Source organism: Poromitra crassiceps (genome assembly GCF_964638095.1).
Source record: "Poromitra crassiceps genome assembly, chromosome: 14".
Lineage (NCBI taxonomy): Eukaryota > Metazoa > Chordata > Actinopteri > Beryciformes > Melamphaidae > Poromitra > Poromitra crassiceps.
Genome location: NC_139633.1, coordinates 35,753,922 through 35,778,935, shown reverse-complemented (window position 1 = coordinate 35,778,935; position 25,014 = coordinate 35,753,922). Strand labels below are relative to the sequence as shown.

At 43.0% G+C, this 25,014-nt stretch overlaps 1 protein-coding gene across 1 annotated transcript in view; it reads left to right on the top strand.

Annotated features, from left to right (window-relative positions):
* Positions 1–374: 374 nt before the first annotated feature.
* LOC310789170 (NLR family CARD domain-containing protein 3-like) overlaps positions 375–25,014 on the top strand; it is a gene marked incomplete at its 5' end in the record, with an annotated part of 38,292 nt that continues 13,652 nt past the window's right edge. The window contains 5 exons of the mRNA XM_083650760.1: positions 375–648; positions 9,165–10,956; positions 11,054–11,227; positions 21,785–21,955; positions 22,061–22,107. Of these exons, the coding sequence (XP_083506886.1) occupies positions 375–648; positions 9,165–10,956; positions 11,054–11,227; positions 21,785–21,955; positions 22,061–22,107 (2,458 nt within the window). The remainder of the gene's footprint in view (positions 649–9,164; positions 10,957–11,053; positions 11,228–21,784; positions 21,956–22,060; positions 22,108–25,014) is intronic.

Genomic DNA, 25,014 nt, shown 5'->3' with positions numbered 1-25,014 from the left:
TATAAGCACTGCAGTATAAACCGCAAATTAATTTTACACCACTAATTGACAGTATTATGAGCCACACAATAGAGAAGAAGAAAAAAGAAGAGAAAACTGCAAACAATAAAAATAAAACATTTGCCATTTACCCCCCTTTTGTTGTTGTTGTTTCATAGTCATGATTCATATCTTAGCTGGTTGGCTTGCTTCCAGGATTAAAACTTTATAAGAATGTTCTGAAACGAATGAATGGGAAATTCACTTCCTGGAACCGGAGCCATTCAAAAGTGAGAACTGCCAGTCAGATGAGGGCATTATTATCTGCAAGCTCACAGTTACAGGATCAATAGTATGGTCAACTAATCCTAATGTCTTCTCATCAGGGAGCAACGATGGCGACACCTGTAGAGCTGCTCTTGGGAACTTTGGATGATTTGGGAGATGACGAGTTCAAGAGGTTCAAGTGGTTCCTGCAGCAGACTGGCATCCTAGACATCCCAGCCATCCCAAAGAGCCGCCTGGAGAAGGCAGACAGGCTGGACACAGTAGATCACATGTTCCAGACCTACAGCGAATACACTCTGGAGGTGACCAAAGAGGTTCTGAGGAAGATCCTCAAGAATGATCTACTGCAACGATTATTAAAAACCAGTTCAGGACCCGAAGGTAAGTAATGGGACAATTATAAAATGGGACTTTATGCAAGCATGCATCACATCAAATGATTTGTAAGATATGACATATATGACAAAATTATTTAAAAACACTTTTTGCCTATATAGAGTGTGAGTCCACAGTTAATCACGATCAATCGCACAATTAATTTGATCTGTTGTAAATCTACCTTAAACCGAGGTACCTTAAACCTGACATTTTCTTGTGCCAGTTAACAACACTTGAGAGCTTTGTGCAAACATACACTATTGCATGGGGAGTAGCTATTATCATTAGCTATTATCATTAGTATGGGTAAGTATTTGGCCATTGGTATTGTTATTATTGCTACTAGTTAGTGGGAATACGCAGTAACTAGTCTTAGTCTACTCTCTCTCAGTCTCTCTCAAATATATATTATATACATATATATATATATATATATATATATATATATATATATATATATATATATATATATATATATATATATTATATATATAATCATGAGAGACCAGTGGGTAAAGTTTAACAAGCGAGCTTTATTCACGAATGGCATGGCGGTTAGTTCTATGGCATGAAATGGCATGGCAACTAATTCTATGGCATGGCAGCATGACAACTGATTCTTTGGCGTAATGACTCCGTGGTAAGATGACTCTCTTCTTGTGGTGAGAGAGGAGGGCATCTACTCAGACTAGGATAGAGAACCCCCCCCCCCCCCCCCCCGTAGGGGATTCTTCAGGAGTCAAGACGTTGGTGGTGGACTGGGGAGGTGAGTGGGGCGAAACGCAGCTTGAGAGGAGGGGATACGACCTGCCCAGGTACAGCGACCATGGAGGTGAAGGATCAGGGAAAGAGGATGATGACGCGCTGATAGGGGTGTCACAATACACTAATTTCACGATACAATACCATACACGATATTGGGTTCACGATAACGATACGATATTTTAACAATATTCTTTTTAACATAACAAAAGTAAATAATTTTTATGTATTTAGTTATCATTTATTTAACCATGTGAGTCCCATTGAAATCGAAACCTCTTTTCAAGGGAGCCCTGGGAAAATACTTTCATTTGAAATACACAAAATACAAAACAAATGCTGTTTTTGGAAATTGTTATTATAATAACTATAAAACAACATGGAAGATAATGCTTCTCTTGCAATAGAATGTGTCACACTGTCACAAACTAAATGTTTGTTGCATGGTGAAAGAAAAATAAAGTAATCTATTTCTTAAATAACTCATGCTCAATGGTCCCTAAACTTATGTACCCCTTGAGCTGTTTTGCCATCCCAGTAGTAGTCTACCCCCTCACTCGTGCGTGTTGATTCTGCTAAATTTGTTCTATTATTATTCAGGAGAAAAAATAAATAAAAAAAAAATTAACGATATCATTTTTTTCTGACGATACTGTTATGACCTGGGTCATGTGACTGTGTGGTTAACTGTATCATTTTCCTCCCTGTGTGTATGTGACAGTCTTGAGTGTGGTGATGAGCTGCAGGTGTGTGCTGCCTGGGCTGTCAGGAGGTCTGGCTGCTGATTGGCTGCTGCAGCAGATATATTCCACCTGAGGCCTTCTGTCTGCCCTTCTGCTCTTCACAATCCCAAAGACAGCGCTGATGAACACCAACAACTGGGACTGTTTCTCTCTTTGTGTGAGATCCTGTGATGGGGAACTTAGCACTGCTTAGTGTTAGAACACTTTGTGTTGTTAAATCATTATGGGTAAAATTGTAGCCCTTCTGTTACCATTTGTACACAAATCTTTACTCATGCTGTAGCAGTCCCGTAGGAGGGAGAAAACCCCTTTTCTTTATACTTTATTTCCTGTTTTTGTTGTAGGAGTTAGGTAAGATTGTTGTATTTTATTTATCCCCTTTTCTTTGGTTAGAGAAGTGAGGGGCGGGTTTAGTATGGTTTTGTCTATTATTTTGGGGATGGCTCTTCTCTGAAGTAAAAAACAAAATAAAAACTGCTACACTGAGAACTGCAAATCCTTGTCCAGCTGTCTGTCTTTGGGAATGGGAAGAGTGGGGGCACCTCATGTCATGTCTTGGCTTCCCTTGTGCCAGAGGCATAACATGTTTTGGGGGCTCGTCCGCTTTTCTTTAACTTGACAGAGCGCGTCATTTGGTGAGTATTGGCTTGTTTTTTCTCGGCTTGTTTGGTTGGCAGCCTTTTTGCATACTGTAGTGTTAAAATGAGTGAATTTAAGTTGGAGGATTTCACCTCTGGTCCTTCTGTAGAACAGTTGGATAAGTGTAAGAGGGCTGATTTGGTGTTAATCGCTACTTTCTATGATGTGCAAATTCCGCCAAATGCAAAAGTAAAGGACTTGAAGGAGCTGATACATACGGAGCTGAGTGGAAGGGGTTTGTTGGGTGCGGCTTCATCTGCAGGTGCAGAGGGGTTGCCTCTAAGTGTGCAGGATCTGACCCAGGAACTCCCTGTGCAAGGCATGTCTGCAGAGCAGCTGAGGCTGACTCTGCGTATAAGGGAGGTAGAGTTGGAGGCTATGCACCTACGGGTGAGAGCGCTGGAGATCCAGCAGAGGTCCTCGGAGGCCAATGTCTCACCTGGGTCAGCACACCTACCCACACCCCGAGCTGGCTTCGATGTTGGCAAACACATTACACTGGTCCCACCATTTAGGGAGGCAGAGGTGGATGCCTTTTTCAATGCGTTTGAACGCATAGCAGTGGCTCTAGAGTGGCCAAGAAGTGTGTGGCCTCTACTGCTTCAATGCAAGTTTGTGGGAAAAGCTCAAGAGGTATGCACCTGTCTGTCTTTAGAAGACAGTTTAGACTACGACAAAGTAAAAGCTGCAGTACTGCGTGCTTATGAGTTGGTGCCGGAGGCCTATAGGCAACATTTTAGAAGGTGTGAGAAGACTGCCACCCAAACTTACGTGGAGTTTGCGAGAGAAAAGGGGGGGCTTCTTGATAAATGGTGCCGGGCTAGTAAGGTAAGCACTTTAGAAAATATGCATGAACTTATGTTGTTGGAGGAGTTTAAAAATTGCCTCCCAGAGAGAGTGGTGACTTATTTAAATGAGCAGAAAGTGACATCTCTCAGTGGTGCTGCCATATTAGCCGACGAATTTGTGTTAACTCACAAGAGCGTTGTTGCGCCCCCTATGCGCCGAGAGCCGGCTCCTTTTGATGGAGGGAGTAGATCCCCAAAAGGTGGTCGGTGTAATCTCAGTACGGTGCCCGAAGACTGGGTGTGCTTTCATTGCCGTCAGCCGGGACACCTAATAGCGGCCTGCCCCATTCTAGAGAAAAGAGAGCCGTTTAAAGACTCAAGTACACCATTGGCGGTGGGGGTGGTACAAACTAGGTTGGAGGCAGATGGAAAAACGTTGAAGTTGGTGGGGTCAAACAGAGATACAATTGATGAGGATTTTCTGCCTTTTGTGTCTCATGGTTTTGTTTCTCTGGTGGGGGAGACAAAAAGAGTCCCAGTTACTATTCTCCGTGATACAGGTGCTAAGCAAACTATTATTCGTGGAGGCATTTTGTCTTTCTCACCTGATTCATATAGTGGGTCTGATATTCTGGCATGGGGAGTTAAACTGAGTGTGGTGCGTGCGCCTTTGCATTTTGTACAACTCACCTCACAGTTTGTATCGGGAAAAGTGAAAGTTGCCGTGAGACCTCAGCTACCAGTAGCAGGTATTGATATTATTCTGGGTAATGACTTAGCTGGCGGTAAGGTGTTTCCGTACCCGGAGGTTGGGGAGGAGCCCGATGGGTGCGCCGTTGCGCAGGCGGTGCCAAACGCGCTCTCTTTATTCCCCATGTGTGCTGTTACTCGGGCACAGGCGAGGAAACGGGTGGGACAGGGCATGGTGCGCCCTGTTGCTGAAAATGTGCAAGCTGTTTTGGATTGCCCAGCTCCCCAAACGCGTCGTCAACTCCGGCGTTTTTTGCGGATGGCTGGGTGTTGTCGTGCATTCTGCAGAAACTATGCAGATGTTATGGCTCCACTTATGAGTTTGTCAAGTCCAAAACAACCTTTTAAGTGGTCAGAGAGGTGTGCGTTTGCTTTTGACGCAGCCAAAGCCCTCCTCTGCAGTGCGCCTGTCCTCGCCGCTCCAGACTTCACGCGCGCGTTTAAGTTGGAGATTGATGCCAGTGATCGGGGGGTGGGGGCAGTCCTGATGCAAGAGGATGACTGTGGCATTGACCATCCCATCGGTTACTTGTCCAAAAAGCTTGAAAAGCATCAATTGCACTATAGCACAAATGAGAAGGAGGTTTTGTCCTTAGTTTTGGCGTTGCAGTGTTTTGCAGTGTATCTGCATTCCAGTCCGGTCCCGACGGTTATTTTTTCTGACCATAATCCACTTGTTTTTTTGTCTCGGATGCAGAACGGTAACCAGCGCCTGATGCGTTGGTCTCTTCTGTTGCAGGATTATAATATGGATATTCGTTACAAAAATGGTTTGGAGAATGTGATGGCTGACGCGCTGTCCAGGTTTTATGAGTAGGTTGTGGGGAAATCAAACAATTTTCTTAAGGGGGGAAATGTTTGATTTCCTTTTTTGGGGGGGGAGGTGTTATGACCTGGGTCATGTGACTGTGTGGTTAACTGTATCATTTTCCTCCCTGTGTGTATGTGACAGTCTTGAGTGTGGTGATGAGCTGCAGGTGTGTGCTGCCTGGGCTGTCAGGAGGTCTGGCTGCTGATTGGCTGCTGCAGCAGATATATTCCACCTGAGGCCTTCTGTCTGCCCTTCTGCTCTTCACAATCCCAAAGACAGCGCTGATGAACACCAACAACTGGGACTGTTTCTCTCTTTGTGTGAGATCCTGTGATGGGGAACTTAGCACTGCTTAGTGTTAGAACACTTTGTGTTGTTAAATCATTATGGGTAAAATTGTAGCCCTTCTGTTACCATTTGTACACAAATCTTTACTCATGCTGTAGCAGTCCCGTAGGAGGGAGAAAACCCCTTTTCTTTATACTTTATTTCCTGTTTTTGTTGTAGGAGTTAGGTAAGATTGTTGTATTTTATTTATCCCCTTTTCTTTGGTTAGAGAAGTGAGGGGCGGGTTTAGTATGGTTTTGTCTATTATTTTGGGGATGGCTCTTCTCTGAAGTAAAAAACAAAATAAAAACTGCTACACTGAGAACTGCAAATCCTTGTCCAGCTGTCTGTCTTTGGGAATGGGAAGAGTGGGGGCACCTCATGTCATGTCTTGGCTTCCCTTGTGCCAGAGGCATAACAATACGCATATCGTGACGTTTCGATATCGCGATATATCGTGCGACAAAATATCGTGACACCCCTACGCGCTGAGCATGGCTATATGTACTGCCACCTCATAGCCTCCGCAGTGACGTCATATTGGCATGTTGACAGGGGCTGATTGGCTATTGAGGATGGGGTGATGAGTCACACGTCATAACGGACGTCACACTAGGATTACACTTGACTGGGAGCTGATGCCTATTGTGATGTGAGGTAACATGACTGGTCTTCATCTTGAAACTAGGTCGAGACCAACATATATATATATATTACAATCATCTGTCTCTCTCTCTGCCCTCAGACCGTGGCAGAGAGAGAGAGACAGGCAGAGAGAGAGAGACAGGGGGAGATAGAGAGAAGGGGGAGAGAGCAGGCACGCAGCTGCTCTTGTCTGCACACACTGTGGCTCGAGAGATGTGGAGGATAGCACAGTTAACTTCACAGAGTGCAGCCTGAGAGATGTGTATTCCCAGTAACTAGTAGGGATGGGCATTTCTAGCAAAAACACTATTCGAAATTCGCTGGCCAAAGTCAACTTTTAATCGAAATTCGAAAATAAAAATAAAAATGTAAAAAAAATTAAAAAAATTTTTTTTATTTTTTTTGTGAGTTAAATGTTGCATTGTCTCCCCTGATTCTAAGTCTAAGGCTTTATTAATTAATAGAAAAAGCTTCTGCTGTGGATTTTTAGCTCAAACAAGCATTGCACCACTGAAGTAAAGAACATGTTACATGACATTGACATTTTCGAAAATAAAAAACAGTTTTGACAATCATGAGTGGTTCATTAAATATTTAGTAGGCTCAGGTCTGAGTGCCAAAGGGGTGCCAAAGTCACCCCCTCTCCCTCTTCATGGGATTTCATCCGCCATTCATTTTTCCATAAACCTTGCTTAAAATGCTTATAAAAATTGTTTTACTTGCTCAAACCAAGCGATTCGACTATACTTAGAATCAGGGCAGACAATGCAACATTTCACCAAAAAAAAAAAAAAATCCCCCGAATTTCGACTTTCAATAATAAAAGTCGACCTTGATAATAACGATATTCGAAAATTCGAAATTCGATGCCCATCCCTAGTAACTAGTAGCAATAATAACAATACCAATGGCCAAATACGTACCCATACTAATGATAATAGCTAATGTTAATACTACCCATGCAACAGTGCATATTTGAACAAAGCTCTCAAGTGTTGTTAACACATTCACTGCCAGCCGTTTTTTTTTTACTGTAGGTAGCTTCTGCCAGAGGGTTTTTTTGAGGATTCTGGCTCATCTTTCAAGAGCCGAGGATTCTTTTCTGCTAAGATTTTGTGAACACAAAATATCTCAAAAGAACTAATAGAATGTGTGCTTTCTCTGTCTAAAAGAGTTAGTTTGTAGAGTTAGTAGTTATGTAGATATTAGCCGTTGAGTACAGCATGGTTTCAGCGTCTGAGACTGAAAGCTGAGATAATCGCAGTTTTGTGAAATTCAATCAAACAGGCAGAACAGTCACTTTAACCATTTATTTTTGGCATCAGTGAGACATCAGACATCTAAACAATATAGTTCTGAACCCCCTCTCCTTCAAACTCCTCCCTCCGTGGGCGTGTCTCTGGTGGCTTTCAGCAGCGTTTGTCACAAGCGAGTTTCTTCTGCTGCTGCTGCTGCTGCTGCTGCTGCTGCGAGTTTGAGCAGCCTCCCTCCCTGGCGGCTAGGGCTGTGAATCTTCACTGGCCTCACGATTCGATTCGATTACGATTCATCTGTCAACGATTGGATTCGATTCGATTAAACGATGCATCACGATGCATCGCGATGCATCTTAAATCGATGCATCACTTTTTCCGCAATACATGATTTATTTTTTCTCACTTTCTTTTTTCTCACTGTGTGGCTACTTTTAAAATAAAAGTGCATTTGGAATTGCATTGTATTATGATCCATAATTAAAATAAACAACTGCATGTACTTACATTCTATTTTATTTGATAAAAAAAAAAATAATAATAATAATCGATTTTTGATATTTGTTAATCGATGCAGAATTGTGCACGTCCGCATCGCGATGCATCTTATAATCGATTATTTTTGACACCCCTACTGGCGGCCCCCTCGTCGGCGAGTCTGGATGGGGCTGCTCGTTTCTTGGGTTTTCGGTTGAGAGCTTTGATGAAGGTTTGTGCGATTCTAGGCTTTATGCTGCGTGTTTCAAAGTGTGTTTTGCACCCAGTCTATTTTTGGAACCCCCCACCGTTGTGCGCCCATGTGCACCAGCGCGAAAGCGTTTTCGCCTACAGTATGAGAATGAGGCTCGTTCGTTTTCGGTTGTGAGCTCAGCTGGAATGAAGCTGCTTGCGATTCCTTTCTGCTGGTGTTTCAAAGGTGTTTCAAAGTGTGTTGCACCCATAATCTATTATGCAAATTTGCAATCCCCCACCGCCAGCTCCCAAGCGCGAAAGCGAAAGCATTTTCGCCAATCCATTTTCATGAGAATGGCTTCCTCACACTGCTTTTTGCTTGGCTTCCTCTAGTCTGGAGAGCACTGTCGCCACTTAGTGGGTCGGTGGAATGGGTTGTACACGTTCGGTGGCTCCAATATTTATATAAGAGATGTAAAAGGGTTAGATCAACGTCCCACCGTCAATTTTTTTTTTTTTTTTTTTTTTGACGTATCAACACGTCATTGGCAGTGAACGTGTTAACTGGCACAAGAAAATACCAGATTTAAGGTACCTCCGTTTACGGAAGATTTAGAACCGATTAAAAAAAAAAGTGAGATTAATTTGCGATTAATCGTGATTAACTATGGAGAATCATGCAATTAATAGCGATTAAATATTTTAATCGATTGACAGCCCTAAATGAAATGTATATAGAGTGTGAGTCTGCTTTCATTAGCCTATGTCCAGACAATAGATTTGTGAAGAGGGGCAGGCTGCCATTTTAGTATAGAAAGTATCTGCTTGTTCAACACAAAAGTTGCCAACACAAACAATAAAGCACAGATTGTAGGAATTATCAGCACAGTGGAAAAGTGTCTATAGAGAATCTGATTGGTTGCATCAACCTCCCTGTTGCATGACCCTCACCCTAACTCCCTGTTGAGTAATAATAACTGACTGTACAACAGCTTATACCTTCAACTCCATTAAACGCCAGGATGAGCTTACTAAATAAATTCATGTTTAGAATATGGACATTTAACAGGAAATATTAGCATTACTCATAATTACTATACCATTCTCTCATTGTTGTCTGTTCATTCAGAGATGCTTGCAGAGTGCCGGACTAAACACAAATCCAACTTGAAGAAGAAGTTTCAGCGTTTGTTTGAGGGAATCACAAACTCAGAAAAGTTGATACTTCTGAATGAGATCTTCACAGAGCTCTTCCTCACAGAGGAAGAGACTGGAGAGGCCGACAATGAACATGAATTCAGGAAGATTGAAACGGCATCCAGGAAACCAGTGATTCCAGAAAACACAATCAAAAGTGAAGACATCTTTAAACCCTTACCTGGAAGAGATGAACCAACCAGAACAGTGCTGACAAAGGGAGTGGCTGGCATTGGGAAAACAGTCTTAACACAGAAGCTCACTCTGGACTGGGCTGAAGACAAAGCCAACCAGGATATGCAATTCATATTTCCAATCCCTTTCCGAGATTTGAATCAGCTGAAAGAGAAACAGGTCAGCTTGGTGAAACTTCTTCACCACTTCTTTCCTGAGACCAAAAAAGCAGGAATCTGCAGGTTTGACAAATTCCCAGTTATGTTCATCTTTGATGGTCTGGATGAGTGTCGACTTCCTCTAGACTTCAAGAACAACGAGTTCCTGGATGATGTTACACAGTCAACCTCAGTGGAGGTGTTGCTGACAAACCTCATCAAGGGGAATCTGCTTCCGCTTGCTCACATCTGGATAACCACACGACCTGCAGCAGCCAGTCAAATCCCTTCTGAGTACATTGACATGGTAACAGAGGTGAGAGGCTTCAATGACCAACAGAAAGAAGACTACTTCAGGAAGAGTTTCAGAGATGATGAGCAGCAGGCCAACATAATCATCTCCCACATCAAGAATTCACGGAGCCTCCACAACATGTGCCACATCCCAGTGTTCTGCTTGATCACTGCTAAAGTTCTGAAGCATCTGTTGAAAACCTGTGACACAGAAAACCTGCCCAAGACCCTGACTGCGATGTACATCCACTTCCTGGTGGTTCAGTCCAAATTGCAGAGTGCCAAGTATCATGAGGGAACTGAGACAGATCCACACTGGACACAGAACAGGGACATGATTCTCTCTCTGGGAAAACTGGCTTTTGAGCAGCTGGAGGAAGGCCACCTGATCTTCTATGAAGAAGACCTGAAACAGTGTGGTATTGATATCAGAAAAGCCTCTGTGTACTCTGGAGTCTTCACACAGATCTTTAAAGAGGAGTGGGGGCTGCACCAGGACCAGTTCTTCTGCTTTGTCCATCTGAGCATTCAAGAGTTTCTGGCTGCTGTTCATGTCATGTTCTCATTCATCAAGACTGGTGTCAATCCACTGTCAGAAGCCTCCAGGTTGTCTAGGCTACTCAGACCCAGATCAGCAGTAAAATATCTCTACCAGAGTGCTGTGGACAAGGCCTTACTGAGTCCAAATGGACATCTGGACTTGTTCCTCCGCTTCCTCCTGGGCCTTTCACTGGAGACCAATCAGACTCTCCTACGAGGCCTGCTGCCACAGACAGGAAGTAGCTCACAGACCAATCAGGAAACAGTCCAGTACATCAAGAAGAAGATCAAGAAGAATCCCTCTGCAGAGACAAACATCAATCTGTTCCACTGTCTGAATGAGTTGAATGACCATTCTCTAGTGGAGGAGATCCAACAGTACCTGAGATCAGGAAGTCTCTCTACAGTCAAAATCTCCCCTGCTCAGTGGTCGGCTCTGGTCTTCATCTTACTGTCATCAGAAGAAGAGCTGGACGAGTTTGACCTGAAGAAATACTCTGCTTCAGACAAGGCTCTTCTGAGGCTGCTGCCAGTGGTCAAAGCCTCCAATAAAGCTCTGTAGGTTCATACATAACTGGGTAGATCAAATATATTAAATAAAATATATATACATTTTCAAATGTGTTGTATATCTCTCTCACCAATTCTTCTTCAGGCTGAGTGGCTGTCAGCTGTCAGAGAGAAGCTGTGAAGCTCTGGCCTCAGTGCTCAGCTCCCAGTCCTCCAGTCTGAGAGAGCTGGACCTGAGTGACAACATCCTGAAAGATGCAGGTGTGAAGCTGATCTCTGCTGGACTGGAGAGTCCACACTGTAGACTGGAGACTCTCAGGTGAGTATTCCTCTTCGTGTTCAACAGACAACCATTTAAATCCTGATTTACATACACGTTACTATCAGCAATTATCACACGGCTTTGTTGAATGCTTGATTCTGATTGGTCGATCACGGCATTCTACAGTCTGTTATTTCTGTGTATCAGACCATTGCTTATAACAGACAATTCTGATGACAGACTCCGGAGGCCGTGGGTCATATCAATCTGCAGAAAGAAGTCCAGTAAATGCTGTTGCTTTAATAATCAAATTAACAATGGGAGTGCCTCTCCTAGTTACATTTTGATTTATTTAGTTAGTAACCGTGTAATAAGCAGGATGATGTACAGCTCACATAAACACATATCATGTAGAGGATTATCTCTGTTCATGTAATTTTAAAACCAATTGTGAATCAAATATTTAGCAAGACTTCCTAGTCTATGTGAATTACTTTCCATGATACGTGAATTACTTTCCATGATATGTGAATTACTTTCCATGAGGACATTTCATTGTTTCCTCTCCTTGGATTCATATTCAGATTCAGATTCAGATGACTTTATTTATCTCAGAAGGACAATTCATTTTCACAGCCTACCCAACACCTTAAAAGCTCACAGGCGAGGAACAAATACTCCTGACAGACATGACAAGACATAACGTAACAGCATGACATAACAAACTAGAACGAATGCAACGCGGACTTATGCCTCCGCCATTAGTTCATTCTAGAGTCCAAATCGCCATTTGAGGCAAATTGGAAGAAATTCTGTCAAGGCGCTCCTGAGATGTTGCGTTACAGAGCTTGGAAATTGGGTGTGTGAGGTCACAGTGACCTTGAACTTTGACTACCAAAATGTAATCAGTTAATCCTTGAGTCCAAGTGGACGTTTGAGGCAAATTCAAAGAAACTCCATCAAGGCATTCCTGAGATATTGCGTTAACAAGCTTGAAAATGGCATTCGAGAGGTCACAGTGACCTTGACCTTTGATCACCAAAATGTAATCCGTTCATCCTTGCCCCCAAGTCGACGTTTGAGCCAAATTGGCAGAAATTCCATCAAGCCGTTCTTGAGATATCGCTTTAACGAACTTGGGAATGGCAATAATACGTATTTATTAATGGTGCATCTATCATTTACAAAGTATGAGAATACAATAATTAAACACATTAGAGATTAGGTTATTAATCAGGAATAAAATGTTTATAACTGTGTTACTAATGCTTAGTGATGTATGAATAATGCTTTATAAATGATGAATTCATGATGAATTATGTATTTAATAATGGTTTATTAATACTTTATAGTGTATAGTTATTATAAAGTGTTACCACATTGGGTGCTGCTCAGTGATTTTCACTGCACAGTGAGGTTATCGTTTCACAGCACACTGTGGGATATGTCGCTAGTAATCACAGTAACGTGAACGTTCACAATCATGACCACTAATCATTACATAATGTTAGGCAAACAACAGATGACTAAATAAATGGTTAATGATAATTGAATGACAGCAATAGCCAATGAGCTGCATTGAGTCATTCGGTTAGAAATCCATGGTGCATCATGAGAATACGGCACTTTAACTCATTCATGGCCAGTTTAGGACTGCCAATATTTAGCACAGGCCAAAGATTTTCATAATTGTTGGTCATCTTTCAAGACCCACAGTAAATTATCTATTAGCACCAAAGTGATTTGCAATACCTCAAAATGAAGATGTACGTCTCTGGGTTCACCAGGAAAAAAAAGTGAGCTTTTAGCATGTTCTGTACTCTACTTATAGCCATTTATATACACCCTGTTTTCACCCAAAAGGTCTCTCTGAGAAGAAAAACAGGAGAAAAGGCGATTTTTGTAAAGCACACAATCTCAGGCAGAACTCGCTCTCAATTCTTTTATTTTGAACTGCCTGGCAAGCTTCTGGTTAGCAACACCGCACTGCTGACTCCCCAGTCCTGGGTGATGTAGTGGCAGGTGATGGTCACGTAGTTTTCGGTTGTCATGGCAGTCCAGCTATCTGTCGTCAGTGCAACCTTGCCGCCGGTAGATGTAACGTCAGCTAGCTCTGCTAGCAACTTGGACTTAGCATCACCGTATCTCTTCTCAAAGTGCCTGGTGATTGTGCTTCGGCTTGGGATATCGTATGCTGGTTCCAGGAGGTGCATCATTTGCTTAAATCCCCTGTCTTCAACCATAGAGATAGGCATCATGTCTTTTTCTATAACCCCACAGATCGACTGGGTTATTTTCTCTGCTCGCCGTGAGTCACAACTTTTCCTCTTAAACGCTGAGCTGATGGTGGGTTGCTCTAGCGGAGATGAAGAGGAGCCAGCCAATTTATCTGAATGAACACCGTTCAAGTGATAGAGCAGTGCTGTCGTTGTGTTGGTGTAGCTGTACACCGATTCACAGTGTTTGCATACGGCAGTATCATCTCCTTTCTTATCAAAATGTTCCCACACAACGCTTCTCTTCGCCCTCTTCATGGTCGTTGCAACTGTGTGGGTTTTCCTTTCTATTTCAGACCAATCTTAAAATGGCTGCCTGCCACCAGGTGTTCAGAGTTTACCGCGCCTGCGTGATGTGTCTGAAAAGGGCTATAGTAATACCATTGCGCCCTCTGGTGGATCATTAAGAAATTATTTGAAAACACCATTCTACTGTCAGAAATCAGAACGCAAGTTGCTTTTTGTTTTTGTTTTTGATCGAGTAATTTTTCTTTGCTCGAGTAAATCCTTAACAAGCAATTAATTGAGTTTCGATTAATTGTGTGCATCCCTAAGCCCAACCAAACGCTGCTGTATACACTGGCTTTGTTTTGTTTGTTTCTGACATTGTCTGACATAAATAGATTTAAAAAAAAAATGGAATTGTCCCTGGGCTGCAAACTCATTTAAACTGTGGAGATCAAAGTGATTTCTGTGGAGAGTAATGTTAGCGTTACTGGCAGGCTCTGTTCCCCCGAGACGCTGTTTCTAACTCGGCGTGAGAGCGCGCTCGAGGTCGCTGCTGGAGGAGCCAGCTGGAGGTATGTGCACATGGCCGTGTGCTCCAGACGGCGGGAGGCTTTGCGGAGCTGCACACCGTGGAAAAAGTGCATCAAACTCAGATTGATAATCCTCTAACATCATTTGAGCTTATTGAGGTAATATATTAATATTGTAACAACAGATATTACAGATATAACGTCTATAATGAAGACGTGCCAACTTTGATGACGTGGTGTCCAGTATTTTAAGAGCAGAGGGTTTTTTCATTTCCTGGAAAGTTGCTGTTTTGGAGATGCGTGGTTTACATCGGACAGCGACGATATGTAATGTTACACAAACACGCAAAGTTCAAATTAAGCAAATATTGAATTAGTAGGTGGGGTTCCTCCATATTTTGTGTAAAGCCAGAGAGTATGGAATACACAGGGAGAAGAGACCCACATGTATGATAATAACATTTCAGCAAGTATGAAGTTGATTTTAAAAATCCTGCTTTAATTTGTGCTGTCCAGCCCTCCCACAGCTCATCAAATATGGCATTCACATAAAAATATTTGCAAGACATTGTTGAGTGACACTCTCTCCCTCTTTCCCTCTCTCTCTCCCACACACACACACACTAGGGATGTCACGATACCAAAATTATGAGTTCGGTACCGATACCTGCCTAAGTATCTCGATACCGATACTCAAACGATACCACGGCAAAAACCTAAAACATCAGGAAACATGTGCCCAGTACTCTACTGAGCACATTTTCTCCCTTTCTATTTGTTTAGCAGAACTCTGCCAAGGTGTATTGAGTCATTTCATTTTGTGTTCAGTCTACTTTAGTAGGCTATGTGGGCTAATAATCCTGGGCTTCTAAATGTGTTTTATTTTGGCACAAGGAAGGGATATTAACATGTTGTCCTGTGTATTAATGAATGTCATTATGTTTCTTATTTGCATGCACAATAAATAGGCTATTGAAATATATGCTATGGTGGTGGTTTATTATATGGTGTAATTTTTCATGTCAGGTGTGTTTTTGACAATTAATCACTATATCATTAATAATTGGATTATTGTAAATATTAGTATGGGGGACATGGGATTGCTGCATGCCATGTAAGGGTTTAATGACACTCTATGGCCTTGATTTAATTATTTAGTACATATTTGAGTCAGGGCCATGGTGTTATTGGGGCTTTTGCATTATGCAGTGGTCTGATGTCCCCTAGGTAGGCCAATTTTCAGAAAGTTGGCAAAAGAAAATGCGGTAGCCTATTATCCACGTAATGTTCCACTCACTACCATTATGCCAGGAATGTTGAAGAGGAGGGGCAATTAATTGACGTGATTAAAAGATCTCCAGACGCCGCCAGGCAAACCCTCAAACGAGGGAAATGAACCCCGTTCTCTGATGTGAAAACATCCTAGCCTGATATTCAGACTGAAGTGGAGGGAATCATGATGGCTTGGTGACAGAGAGCACACTGCTGTCTGCCTCTGCGGAGCTGCTAACATTACACGTGTGTGCATTTGTCTCGCTATGAAAAACATCACATAGCCGTTCATGATTATACAGAGGTACGTAAAATGTATTACCAGACGGCACTCTTCAATTCGGCATATATATAATCCACGGAGAGGTTACAGTAAGTGAATAAAATGTCAATTCTGGATGTGAGTCATCTATTATCCCGCTCTCTTGCTCGTTAAAAGTGCATGTTTTTGAATGCAGTTTGGTTACATCATCCGCTCGTTGCGGCTCCCAGACGTTTGGTGAGCGGCGCCAACAGCGCCGGTCGCACACTGACGCAACTCATGACATTTTAAAAAGTATCGGTACTAAATTAACGTGGTATAGTACCGTTTTTAACGACAGGGTAGCGCGGTACCATTGTGGTACCGGTATATCGTGCATCCCTAGACGGCGGGAGGCTTTGCGAACTCAGATTGATAATCCTCTAACATCATTTGAGCTTATTCAGGTAATATATTAATATTGTAACGACAGATATTACAAATGTAACGTCTATAATGAAGACGTGCCAACTTTGATGACATGGTGTGCAGTATTTTAAGAGCAGAGGGTTTTTTCATTTCCTGAAAAGTTGCTGTTTTGGAGATGAGTGGTTTTCATCGGACAGCGACGATATGTAATGTTACACAAACACGCAAAGTTCAAATGAAGCAAATATTGAATTAGTAGATGGTAGTGATGCGCGGGTCAGGGTTTTTTAACTCATTGAGTGCCAGCCACTTTTGGAGAACGGACGCTCCCAGTGCCAGAGTTTCAGAGCGTTTTCAGTGATTTCTCGAGGCCCACAGAATATTGTGTGATATTACTATGTAAACACTGAACACGCACAAAGAACGATGAGACTCTCTTCTATCATCTGCAAAAAAAAGTTTATTGATCCCATTTTCCGTTCTTTAGTTATGAGCCAGAGAAGATAGCTTGATTTAACCAAAAACAGCAATTTTTTTCTAGAAGCTGAGATAATGAGCCTTTTGTGAAATTAAACATTTCAAGCACATCACTGACTCTGAAGCTAATATTTTCTAATGTAGTCACACCTCAAAAATAATTTCCTTCAATAAAACAGTGAAGGCCAGGGAATTTTGTTTGGCAGAATAATATTTTTTAGCTGCAACCAGCAGCGTGCGCTGCTGGTTGCAGCTTCTTGCTGGTCTTGATTTGCTGCTGGTGGGCATCGGATATTCTGGCTTGCGTTTGCCAATCCTGTCCTGCTGTCTGGGTCTGTCTGGGTCAGTGTTGTGTGCTGCTCTGCGTGCCCCCCCCCCCCCCCCCCCCCCCCGCCCCGCCTCAACTGCACACTCCTCCTCCGTATGGGAGTGTCTCTGGTGGCTTTCTGCTGCGTTTGCTGTGCACAGTGAAGGTTGCGCGACATCCAGCTTTTTTACAGCGTTCCGCGTGTGTTTGTCACCGGCTACCATGCTTCCAGTTGAGAATAATAACAACTCCACGGCTGATCATGCGGATGTGCTGTCGCAACGGACACGGAGGGGCTCAATTGTGGCAGCAGATTGGCTGCTGCAGGCACAGCTACAGTAATGTTATGCTTCATGCATAGCGATGCATACGGATGCGATGCGATTTCCGTTTCCCCAACGACTTCTTCTTTGTTTTTTCCTCGCCTTTCTGTACTCTGGAGAGCACTGTCGCCACCTAAGGGTTCTGTAAAATAGGTTACACACCTTCAATAGCTCCCATATTTGTACAGGAGATGCCTGATGCTTTGATCCACGTCCCACCGTCAAAAAACGCAATTGACGAACATACTCGTCCTTGGCACTCTACGTTACTAAACGAAATGACGAACATGCTCGTCCATGGCACTCAATGAGTTAAGGCCCGCCCCAACCCAACCCGTCATTGGAGCCAGCCCACCCCGCCCAGCCCGTTAAAATATCTGAAAATTCCTAACCCAGCCCAACCCAGCAGCCCGCAACGGCCAATTTAATGTAATATGTCTCCGGACTCAGGAGGAGCACAGCAGAGCTTCCAAGGTGTGCAAAGTAGCTAATAACTCTGTCTCTCTCCCCCCTCTCTCTCTCACACACACACAGACACTCACATGCTGCCGTGCGCGACAACAGTTGTAGCCTAGGTCTGCTCTGGATGAGTTGCGCTGCTGCTTTCATGTCGGTCTTTCTTCAATGAATCCATGGTCTTCAGATAGCGATTCCCCAAAGTGCGGATGGCGTGACCGCAGTGTTTCAAATGGAGGTAGCAGGTATAGAGGTAGGCACTAGGCAGGCTACAGAAACAGTTCTTATTCTTCCCCATTTATTTTAATTACCTCATGCGCTCTCAATTGGCCATGTTGCAGTAGTAGGCTACTAAACATAGTAGTGCAGCAGGTGCGCACACGGCTTGCAGATACGGCTAGACTCGCTGTCTGATTTCTTTTAATTACCTCGCTCTCAATTGTTCACAGCCTACTCACGTTGCAGTAAAGTTGACAAATAGATCACAGTCGAGTCCACAACAGAAAATCTGCGGTGGCATTATATGGACACTTCAAATAATAATTACAGCGAATAATCCTTCCAAAATGTTTGTTTTGAGAGCACATAGGCTACCTCATTGAAGCATTTCTTTACTCCATGTAGGCTATAGAGAGTGCAGCAGGAGTCTGTCTGATTGTGTGTGAGAGAGAGTTCACGTCTTTAAGGTTAATTACTCTGCGTGTTTCACTGCTCTAAATTATTTAATAATGTTGCTTTGTCACGTTCTGAGCCTGCCCCGCCCGCACCTGCGATATTTTCATAATTTGCCAACCCAGCCCACCTGCGGGGCGGCCCAGCCCGCGGGACCCGGCGGGTTCTGGGTGACCCGTGCATCACTAGTAGATGGGGTTCCTCCATATTTTGTGTAAAGCCAGAGAGTATGGAATACACAGGGAGAAGAGACCCACATGTATGATAATAACATTTCAGCAAGTATGAAGTTGATTTAAAAAATCCTGCTTTAATTTGTGCTGTCCAGCCCTCCCACAGCTCATCAAATATGGCATTCACAAAAAAAACGTATTTGCAAGACATTGTTGAGTGACACTCTCTCCCTCTTTCCCTCTCTCTCTCCCACACACACACACGCACACGCACACGCGCACACACACACACACACACACACACACACACGCACACACACGCACACACACACACAGACACACACACACAGTACTCTCTCTCTCTCTCTCTCTCTCTGACACACACACACACACACATACACACAAATGAGATAACACTGTGAGTCATGTTTCGGGTCTAAACACTAATGTATGAGAGTAGTTCTGAACGTAAACTTACTTTGATGTCACATCAGTGATATATATTGAATATATTGAGATCCTGCGTCCACTCCGTTCTTGTGAGCATGACTGCTCACTACAGTGTGGCAGACTGTAGTAAAAAGCTTCTCCATCCGCTAAGTGGTTTCTACTTTAGCCGTGCGTGACGACCGCATGTTTTTGATCATTGTCAGTCCCTCCAAAACATACAACTGTTGCTGTTTTCCACCTATGAGTTTTGTTGCTTCCACACATGTATCTCAGTCAAAATAAAAGCTCTCTGCAGAGCCATGTAATTGTGACCTCATGACATTTTTAAGGACATTTCATATTATTTTGAAGGCCAAGATTTATCATCAGTGGACCGTCGCTACTAAATGTATTTTATTAAACCGGACGGACAAACCCTGTCACACACACACACACACACACACACACACACACACACACACACACACACACACACACACACACACACACACACACACACACACACACACACAGTGTGTCTCTCTCTCTCTCTCTCTCTCTCTCTCTGACACACACACACACAAACACACACAAATGAGATAACACTGTGAGTCATATTTCGGGTCTAAACACTAATGTATGAGAGTAGTTCTGAACGTAAACTTACTTTGATGTCACATCAGTGATATATATTGAATATATTGAGATCCCGCGTCCACTCCGTTCTTGTGAGCATGACTGCTCACTACAGTGTGGCAGACTGTAGTGAAAAGCTTCTCCATCCGCTAAGTGGTTTCTACTTTAGCCGTGCGTGACGACCGCATGTTTTTGATCATTGTCAGTTCCTCCAAAACATACAACTGTCGCTGTTTTCCACCTATGAGTTTTGTTGCTTCCACACATGTATCTCAGTCAAAATAAAAGCTCTCTGCAGAGCCATGTCATTGTGACTTCATGACATTTCATATTACACACACACACACACACACACACACACACACACACACACACACACACACACACACACACACACACACACACACACACACACACACACACACACGGCCCAGTTGCACAAAGCTCCTTATGTAAAGATTTCCATTAGGGTCCGAGTTAAGGTGTCCATAAAATAGAATCGACTACACAAAACACCCTTAAATCTTCTCGATAAGGTTAAACATTTTAGGGAAAACATAAGCACAAGATTTAAGGGTGTTTTGTACGATTCTATTTTATGGACAGTGGACACCTTAACTCGGACACAAGTACAAAGTAACATTTGCTTTGTAGGCATAAACACAAGTAAAATAAAACTAGAAAAGTGCAGTCAGTAGAGTGCAGGGGCCGGTTGCACCAACTGGTCTTACACTGGTCTTAAGCTAAGTTGGTCGTAACTTTACGACCTAACAGCTACGCCGGTTGCACCAAGACGACTTAAGCCTTATTTTCACTAAGACCAGGCGTAACTCCTACGCCTCGTCAGGAGGAGGCGTAGAGCCTGCCTGTAACAGAGATCTCCGCGGAGACCTTTTTGACCGTCATCGTCGTAACACCGCCAGTTCGCCGTCTTTGAAAGCACGACGTTAGATTATAACTAACTAGTTAACCTAACCCGCCTTCCAAAATGTTGCCGTTAGTTTTTTAGAAGTTAATACATAGAATTGGGAACGTTACATTCAATTTCATTCAGACTGACTCTGTCTGCTCAATAGCCGCCATTTTCCCCCCGGAGCGAGGGAGGGTTAGAGGAGGGAGGGTGTTTTACAGTAGTGGCTGAGAGAGCGTAGTGGCACAGTGCTCCAAGCAGGTCGCGAGGCACATTTTTTGCAACATCATCCAATCAGGGTGCATTCCCTGGCAATTCACATGGACGCGCATTGCTACGACCAGCATAGTTAAGACCAGACATAAGCCGTGTTGGTGCAACAGGCGTAAGTCCATGGTCTTAACTAAGACCGACGTAGGAGTTACGACCAGGCATAGTTAAGACCAGTTGGTGCAACCGGCCCCAGATCTCCACCAGGTGCTGCTACACCTCACCATGGACAAACCCAAATCCAACTGCTAAGAAAACCACTTGCAGATTACAAGGCAACATTAATATTGTTTAAAGGTCCATTCAGCGATGTTTTTGTGTTAAAATAGCCTAAATGTTAAATGGCTCTATATTCTGACAGCAATCACTGAAATAGAGTGTTTGGTCAGTAACTCCAAACCCCCCGCTGTACTCTGTCTCTCTCCTGTAGACATATAGTCCACCTCCCACTATCCAATCAGAGAAATGTTGACATTTTCTGGGAAACAGAAGGTCAGATCGCGATGGCTCTAAAGGACTATAATGTATTTTTTCACAATTGTGAATTGAGACTGGCTGCCACAGCTGTCAATCATCCCTTTGTATATCGTCAAATAACTACTTAAAAACAAACTGATCAGAAACATGACCACTTGAGCATGCATTAGCATGATAAGAACGATCTAAAATGATAGAAACCACCTTTGGGAAATAATATCTGATGTGTACGTTGATTGTTTAGTTTGGCTCATTTCCCACCCACTAACATGGCGGAGGCGGGACTTGTGACCTATACTGGGACTGACCGCCAGGGCGGCGATCTAAGATGATTTGGCCTCACTGAAAAGAGCTGATATCCTGTCCATTCTTTTTACAGTCAATGATCTATACCTCCATATAATGAAACTGTGTGTGTGTGTGTGTGTGTGTGTGTGTGTGTGTGTGTGTGTGTGTGTGTGTGTGTGTGTGTGTGTGTGTGTGTGTGTGTGTGTGTGTGTGTGTGCAGGCTGTCAGGCTGTATGATCTCAGAGGAAGGCTGTGCTTCCCTGGCCTCAGCTCTGAGCTCCAACCCCTCCCATCTGAGAGAGCTGGACCTGAGCTACAATCATCCAGGAGCCTCAGTGAAGGTCCTCTCTGATGGACTGGAGGATCCACACTGGAGACTGGAGACTCTCAGGTATTGAGAGACAACGCCTGCTAGAAGGCTGAGAGTCACACACATCTTCTCTGTCTCAGTGAGAAGAGGAGGAATCTGCTCATCTGACTTTGTTTATTCCTCCAGTGTGGACCATGGTGGAGCGCAGAGGCTGAAACCAGGTCTGAGGAAATGTAAGTGTGTATTTAGTTTGATTCATTAACAAACTAACTTCAATGTCAGAATCAGAGTTATTTTATTCACCCAGGTATGTTTTCACTTACAAGGAAACTGACTTGGTGTGACCGCCTCATTTTAGTAGTATGAACGACCGTGGACAATAGCTCCCTCTTGAGGGACTTTCTAAGAGACTTGATGTGAAAGCAGCTGTGAGCCTATAACCATTATGACTTATAAGCATATATAACCCTAACCCTCCTGAGGGACTTTCTAAGAGACTTAATGTGAAAGCAGCTGTGAGCCTATAACCATTATGACTTATAAGCGTATATAACCCTAACCCTCCTGAGGGACTTTCTAAGAGAGAACAGTTCAAGTTAAAAAATATAGCTGCAAGCGGCAATTGAGGCGTCCAGGCACAATTTGAAAAGACAGACAGAGAGACAAAACATTACTATACTGTAGGTAGAAAGACACATATAGAGATAGAGAAATACAGATAAGATATGAACTTTTTGCATTTTTAGCACCCACTAGTGGTAGTTTGGGTGTGTTCCAGCAACACTGCTCAACATGTCTTACTTTTGGTGGGATTTGATGAATGGATTATGAGAGTTAGGAGGACATGTTTCGTTAAAGCGTTGGGGCCCTATAGCGTACACCGGTGCAGAAGGCATCTGCGGTAGCGTTTGCGTCTGTGCTCGCTCTCTTTCCTATCGTCCACCTGCACACCTGCAGGCCGTGCGCCCGGTGCCGGGAAGATAGCAAGCAGCTTTGTGCTCCCAAATGCACCCGTGGGCGTGCTGCTCTGAAAAGTAGGTGTGTCCATGGAAAATCCTGACACACTGCCATCGTACAGATGAGCACAAACAACTGTGTTTAGACGAGCTGAGACCACTTCTTACCACAATCTACATCTCTCTCTCTCTCTCTCTCTCTCTCTCTCTTTCTCTCTCTCTCTCTCTCTCTCTCTCTCTCTCTCTCTCTCTCTGTTTTGTCTATGTCTCTCTCTCAGGTTTATAACTTCATAAAGAAATTAAAGACCCACTTATTTAAAAAACCCTCAAATAGTAATATAATATTACAACTACTACTACTAATAATAAATAAATAACTTTATTTATATAGGACGAATCAGCATGACATCACAACAACAAAAACAGCACTTAGTGAACTCAGTTAACTAGTATGAGTTGTGCCAAACAAACGTTAATATCTCAAAAACTATCCATCACATCACTTATATTTAGACTTTGTGAGTGAGAGCAGAAGTAGCTCAAGGGTTTGATGTATAATATATGTATGTTGTGTTAAAGTTGTGTGAACTGTCACAGTTTTGTGTGGATTTAGTCTAAAGTCCAGCCTGCTATGTGAGACACACTCAAGGCTGGTCCCATTATAAAGGCTGAAAAAAGCATCAAACATAAAGTGTGATTTCTCAAAGAGTACAAACGATAAATTAAAGCTGAGTTAAGATAAAGTCCTAAAAGTGCTGACTCGTCGAAAGTTTAAGTGGAGTGTTAAAGTATGAAGGAGCAGTTAGAGGTCAAAGAGGGCGTGGTTTCACATTGAACTCTGTTTAAAACCAACAGCAGTTTCCTCCAGAAGCTGTGAAGCGGTTTGTTCCAAACAGCCTGATCCCTCATCCAGCAGCTTTCATCAGATCAAATACAGCTCAAAGTGCTTCACACACACACACACACACACACACACACACACACACACACACACACACACACACACACACACACACACACACACACACACACACACACACACACACACACACACACACACACACACACTAGGGTTTAATCCCGGGAAACGGGATTCCCGGGAAATGGCATCCAACCCATTTCCTGTTTTCTGGAAAATCAATGACGGGAAACCGGGAAAAAATGTTGTTGTATTTTTACATGCAGAACATATTGGAATAGGCCTATATTTAGAAATATGCAGACAGTTTACTTTCTTAAATGATGTAGCCTATGTTGTAAAAGAACATGTAATATATTAGGCTACTGTAAGCATTGTAAAGTCATTAAATGATCACGATGTACATGTATAGACCTTATTCTCTAACCCTGGACAGCACCATATTGTTGACATACCGTCCTGCGCGCACACAGCGCTGCAGCTGACAACTAGTAACAGCCTTATTGTCGTTTCTGTTCCATTACAAAATAGCGATGGTAATGACACCAATAAAAACCCCACAGTTGTTATTTGTATGCTGCCGACGGCAGCCGTTAATGCCTGTAATAAATAAACAAAAGAACGAGGTGAACAGACTTTGCTGTGAGGAGCTGTCAGAAAGTTTCACCTGTCTCAACTAACTATCCACACACCTCCTGTGCTGCTAACGTATCCTCAGTGTCGCTCCCTTCACGTCTGTGGACGGTAGAGATAGAAACAAACCACAGGGACTTTATTGCTGTCATTACTACAGCCATGCCTAACGCAGGTCACCATCCGAACACAATTGGAACGATACAGGCAGTGGTGGAAGAAGTACTGAAAGTTTGTACTCAAGTAGAAGTACTGTTACCTTACTGAAATATTACTCAATTACAAGTAAAAGTACTGGTGTTAAAAATATACTTAAGTAAAAGTAAAAAGTACTCTTCTAAAAAACTACTCAGAGTATTAGTTACTTTTTTAACCATCGATTTTTAATAGCAGGCTGTCACAGGGATTCCCTTGAAACGGGAGATCCATGTAGAAACTACATTCTACACTTTCAACAAAGCATATTTATCTAATAAATGATATGAATGAAATATCAATCACTTCTTAGTATCAACAGGGAGCAAAACCCTAAATAACTGAAAACTGGTGGGTGGGAGGGGTCTGTCAGTCACACCTGCTGAAGGTTTGCTTATCCCAAAGATGTTATTCATTTTTAATAATACTGGTAAGCA